This window comes from Triticum urartu, chromosome 3A, assembly GCF_056163025.1.
Source record: "Triticum urartu cultivar PI428250 chromosome 3A, HENAU_Tu73, whole genome shotgun sequence".
NCBI lineage: Eukaryota > Viridiplantae > Streptophyta > Magnoliopsida > Poales > Poaceae > Triticum > Triticum urartu.
This window is the reverse complement of record NC_141875.1, coordinates 616,785,657-616,791,656: the sequence shown is the minus strand read 5'-3', so window position 1 is coordinate 616,791,656 and position 6,000 is coordinate 616,785,657. Positions and strand designations below refer to the sequence as shown.

Below are 6,000 nucleotides of genomic sequence, written 5' to 3'. Positions count from 1 at the left end.
GTGCAATTGTTATGGGTTATCTGCACCTGTAGCGTTTGCTTCTAGTAGGGCAGTGAGCTGGCTCGGCAGATCTTTGACTCGAATTTCTGCTGGTGGCGTTATCGTCTCTTAGCTAGCTAGAGTCCGAGACCTGCTGATTGGCGCTTCGTTTTCCATGAACCTACCTCACCTACCGTGGTTGAAACGGGAGGGGGGCATTTCGGAGGTTCAGAAAAATCGACCGCCCTGCTCCGTTCGTTTACACTTGGTTTTTCACGAAGGCACAACAGTGTGGAGAGGAACAACAGTTGAGCTCAGCACTACTCCTCTCGATCGACCGGCGTTCTAGTGCCGGTGACTCAGCGCCCGTCGACGCGCGGGCACGGGGGCGCGGCACGTTGGCACGGGCACGGGCACGGGCACGGCCGGGGCGGAGACCGGGCGGGAGCTGCGCGACGCGGCCGTTGCTTTCACTTTCAGCCAGTGGATGGCAGCCTCCACCAGTCACCAGACCACCAGCGATGCCGCCCGCCGCAGCCTCCCGCGATCCACCACAGGATAGAAGATTCCGGCGCGCGCGGGTGGGGCTGGACGGGACGGAGCCCGTCGCGCTTGGTCCCCGCGCAGTGTAAAATCCGTCCCTGTCGCGCCCACCACGCAGGGGCGGGCGTGCAAGTGCGAATCCCGAGACGCAATGAACCGCCACCGCTATATATACGCCGGCCGGCGCATCAGACGGAGCAGAGGCTTCAGAGCATTTCCGCGCCGCGACCCAAAGGAAAGCTAGAGGCGCCCGCACCTCCTGCCTCCGTGGCCGCTCTCCTCTGCTCCGTCTCTCTCGCTCCACTGCTTATAGCCCAGAGCTCGCCCGCCGGTTCCTCTCTATCTCTCCCTCTCCTCCTCTGGCACTCTGCTGCTTCGATCCAGGCCAAGGAATTCCGCCCGCGTCTCCTGCCTTCCTGCAGCCGGTGCGTTCCTTCGTTCCCCTGTGCTGTGCCCTGCCTTTTGTGTGCGGTTACATTTCTCCATTTGGTACGCGGACAAGTTTTGGTACTAGCAGGATTGATTGAGTACCTATGCATGTGCTCGCTCCTAATATATACAGTACGTCTTATATTTGTTGACATACTTAGCTACCTATAAAACGTCCTATATTTGTTTACGGAGAAAGTACTTTACCGCTTTGATGGGAAAATCTGGTTTTCGTGAGGTGCCTAATGCACTGGTACGGAGGGAGTAGCAGGATTGATCGAGTACCTATATATGTACTTTACTGCTTTGGTAGTTTTGGGCGTTAAAACTTACTTCAAAACAATAGAGGGCTGCATGCATCAATTGATGCACGAGCCGGGGTTTTCCCTCCTTTTTGAAACAAAAACTTTACTAGTTTATTGTACTAGAGAGTATGGAGCCACATACCTCCTCCGTTCGTCATTATAAGATGTTTTGGATATTTCAATATGGACTATATACTAGTTAAAATAAGTGAACAAAGACACTAAAACATGTCTATACACATCCGATTCACAAAAAAGTTACAACGTCCTGTATTTGTAAATGGAGGGAGTACTATATAAGTATGGCTTGATGTATATAGCTCACTTTAGTCATAATAATGTTGTATTGCTTTTTGATGCATTTCTTGATTCATATCATGTACTCTGATTGCTTTTCCCGGGAAGCGGTAGTCTGCCACATGGACATTTTTTTGTGAGACGAAACACATGGCCATATTATTAATTATCGTAGAGTAGCTCTTCTGACCAAGAGAAGTAGAGACCAATGGAGAAATATTGCTGCGACTGGTTAGGGGCATTGGACAGAGGAATCAGCATTCCATACGCATGGTTCATGCCGCTGACGGCGATGTGCTGGTGTTCATCAGTACTTGACAAAACATAGGTTAGCTCCGTGCCAAGATGATGCATGCAGAAAGCGTGGAACTTCGCCCGTTTGCAGATGAGATCATGTAGTAGAGTGTCGCTGCGCCCCTGCACCGTTCGGTCGTGTGTGGTCGGCAACGATCTGCTGTAGATGGAACTGCAGGCACCAGAACTCGCATTTCGCCGTCGTGTGACGCAATACTAGACAATGGCCATATGTTTTTCTTTTCTTTTCTTTTTTGACCGAAGAAAATGGCCGTATGTGCTAGAGACAACGGTAATAAGGACCTTTGTTCTGCTCTGGGAATCAAATTGTTCTGTGCGACCACTTGCTGAATGATCGAGTCGAATGTCGACATGAAGTATGAACACATCCAAGATCCGGTTCTAGTGATCCGAGACCGAGAGGCCGGGAAAAGATAGGGGTATATCCAATTAATGTACAGTACCTGCTAAAATATCTGCATAAGTTTATGTAAAAATCTGCAGTGCTTAGAAACTTAGAAGAGATTTTGGTATTCAGAGAGTACATTTCTGTTGCTGAAGAATTAGAGCATGAGAAGACTGATACTGGTATTTGCTAGGAGCCTAGGCTAACAAGAACTAGTATCTCTTTAGTAGCTTGGTCCCCACGATTATTCAGCACCAAGATTTGGCACAGTGATTTGTCTTGAAGTCTTTTCACACTTCAATTTCCATCAACTGCGATAAAAGTTCGGGTACAACTATGGTGATAGCCAACTGCAAACTGCTTTCATTCGTTTCTGGAATTTAAGCAGTATCCACTTCTGTGGAAATATCGTCTAGGCATTTATACCTTCATCAGATCCAGTGTGTCCACACTAATTTTTAGGATCCCTTATTTCTAGGTACACATTATGCAGGTCAACCTCACCTCCTCAGATATATTTCTGGTGACTAATGTTTAGGATCCCTTATTTTCAGGTACACAGGATGTCAACCTCGCCTCTTCAGATATATTTCTGGTGCATTCTACTATTTGCCAATGTTGGGATATCTACATCTTTACGTCTGGAAAAAGACGCACTCCTCGACATCAAAATTCATTTGCAGGATCCACAGAATTACATGAGCAACTGGGATGAATCTCACTCGCCGTGCCAATTTCACGGTGTAACGTGCCATGAAATTTCTGGTGAGGTCACAGGAGTGTCACTCTCAAATGCCTCGCTGTCAGGCACAATATCACCATCATTTTCTGTTCTCCACCAGTTGCATACTTTGGACCTCAGTGCAAATTCCATCTCAGGCATTATCCCTGCTGCACTGACCAACTGCACAAATTTGCAAGTTCTTAATTTGTCAATGAACAGCTTGACAGGCCAATTGCCTGATCTTTCATCATTGCTCAAACTGCAAGTTCTTGATTTATCAACAAATGGGTTTTCTGGTGCATTTCCTGTGTGGATCAGCAAATTATCAGGCCTAACTGAATTGGGCCTAGGAGAGAACAGTTTCGATGAAGGTGGTGTTCCTGAAAGCATTGGACTCCTGAAGAATCTGACATGGCTATTCTTGGGGCAATGCAACCTTAGAGGAGAGATACCAGCTTCAGTCTTTGACTTGGAGTCACTTGGGACTCTGGACTTCTCGCGCAATCAGATGACCGGTGTGTTCCCGAAGGCGATATCCAACTTGCGCAACCTGTGGAAGATTGAGCTCTACCAGAACAACCTGACTGGTGAAATTCCTCCTGAGCTTGTACACCTGACATTGTTATCTGAATTTGATGTGTCTCATAATCAACTTACTGGTGTACTGCCCAAGGAAATTGCTAGACTGAAGAATCTTAAGATCTTCCACGTCTACAGGAACAACTTCTATGGTGAGCTTCCTGAAGGACTGGGGAACTGGGAGTTTCTTGAGTCATTTTCAACTTATGAAAATCAATTCTCAGGAAACTTTCCTGCCAACCTTGGCAGATTCTCACCACTCAATACAATTGACATATCAGAGAATTATTTTACCGGTGAATTTCCGAAGTTCCTGTGCCAAAGCGACAAACTGCAGTTCTTACTGGCTTTGAGCAACAACTTCTCAGGTGAATTCCCCACCTCCTACTCTTCTTGCAAGACTCTAGAGAGGTTTAGAGTAAGCCAAAATCAGTTCAGTGGGAGCATTCCTCATGGCATATGGGGATTGCCTAATGCTGTCATCATTGATGTTGCTGACAATGGATTTATTGGAGGAATATCTTCTGATATAGGCATTTCAGCCACCCTAACCCAGCTGCTTGTTCAGAACAACAACTTCTCTAGTGAACTTCCAATGGAGCTGGGAAATCTCCCTCAGCTGAAGAAGCTGGTTGCTTCCAACAACAGATTCTCTGGCCAAATCCCTGCACACATTGGTAACCTGAAGCAATTGTCATACCTGCATTTGGAACAGAATGCATTAGAAGGGTCAATACCACCAGAAATTGGTTTGTGCGACAGCCTAGTTGACCTTGATCTTGCAGAGAATTCTTTGTCTGGCCAAATCCCTGACACAGTTGGCTCCCTTTTGATTCTGGATTCACTCAATCTATCCCATAACATGATCTCTGGTGAAATCCCTGATGCATTGCAGTCACTGAGGCCAACCTATGTTGATTTCTCTCACAACAATTTGTCTGGACCAATCCCCCCACAGCTCCTGATGATTGCCGGAGATGATGCATTCTCTGAAAACTCTGACCTATGTGTCACTGCCACTTCAGAAGGCTGGAGGCAATCAGGCACCAGTTTACGCCCTTGCCAGTGGATTGACAACCATCATAGCTTTTCACGGAGGCGGCTTTTTGCTGTGCTGATCATGGTGACCTCTTTGGTTGTTCTCTTATCTGGATTGGCATGTCTGAGATATGAAAATAACAGGCTTGAGGATTTCAACAGAAAGCAAGACACTGAGAGTGGTGATGACAGTGACTCAAAGTGGATTGTCGAGTCCTTCCATGTGCGAGGGGTCAATCCATCAGCTGCTTTGCCGGTACCCATGGTTACATAGCTCACTGTAAGTTCGAGACATCCTGTCACTTACATCGACTTATCTTTACATCTTTTTTGTAGTTATTAATGCTGTAACGGTTTAACGTTTAGTCTTCTGTGCAAGTACTGTAGAAAATATTTTGCCAGTGCTACCCAAACTCAACTACTCTATTATTCATCTTGTCCTGTCCTGGTAAATAACACCGTCTAATGAAGTGAAGCACTAACTATTTAATTTGACTATTAAAGCAGTATAATTGATGTAGTATCTTTCACTTGATACCAATATATGTTAAATGGACGCAGTTTGTCTTTTAATTTCTTCATAATATCCTTACACGTTTTGGTATCAAGTCATTAAAGTAGACCTATCCATGTATATTTGAGTAGTAACATTAACAAGTGAAATATTACTTACTCTTTAGATGCATATATTCACCTTAAAGATATCAGTATGAAGATTTAAGTCTTACGTCAGCTTATCTCTGAACTGCAGGGCTTCCGTATTCTCTCAAGGCGCGAGAAGAGAGTGACGTAAACTCTAGTCTTGTGCCGTCAGAGTTTCTTAGTGGACGTAGCTGGACAGACTACCAGTTTGAAGGTGAACTGGAAACTGTGTCCTGGGTTTGATCCCGTAACTGCAGCAGTTTGATCTATAAGTTGGCAACTATGCGTCAGAAGATATAATGAAGGTCTTTAACATTGCCCTTGTCTAAATTGTTCGAGCCCCTTCTGAGCGACCGACGATGAGAGAAGTTGTGAAAATGCTTATTGACAATGATTCTACTTCCGTATTCGGAGGGCAAAGAACAGGAATAATAAGTAAAAGCAGGCTACCTTTTCTTTGTAAGATGCCACCATCAACAAGATGAGGACCTTTACACTCAGAATAGCAACAACACTGAAGTAGCAGATTAGAATGTATTACTAGTGAGCTGGAAGCAAGTAACTAGAAGGCTGTTAATAATACTCTGGAGGTGTAGTGGCCTCTGTGGTAGCCTCATAGGTCATGTATCTGCAGCAGTTTATGTATAAATTCAGTCATATAGCTTGCAGTTTCTGTAAAAATGCTAGATGGTGATTTACTGTACTGAACTGTGATAATGATGAAACATAGCAGTGTAGTCCAATTTCGACTACTTTGAATGGGC

At 45.4% G+C, this 6,000-nt stretch overlaps 1 protein-coding gene across 1 annotated transcript; it reads left to right on the top strand.

The window, feature by feature from the left end:
* The first annotated feature begins 319 nt into the window (after window positions 1–319).
* Window positions 320–5,995, top strand: LOC125545445 (uncharacterized). The gene is made up of 3 exons (XM_048709382.2): window positions 320–947; window positions 2,808–4,874; window positions 5,346–5,995. The coding sequence occupies exon 2, from the start codon at window positions 2,817–2,819 to the stop codon at window positions 4,866–4,868; it is 2,052 nt and encodes a 683-aa protein (XP_048565339.1). The 5' UTR covers window positions 320–947; window positions 2,808–2,816; the 3' UTR covers window positions 4,869–4,874; window positions 5,346–5,995.
* Window positions 5,996–6,000: the final 5 nt, after the last annotated feature.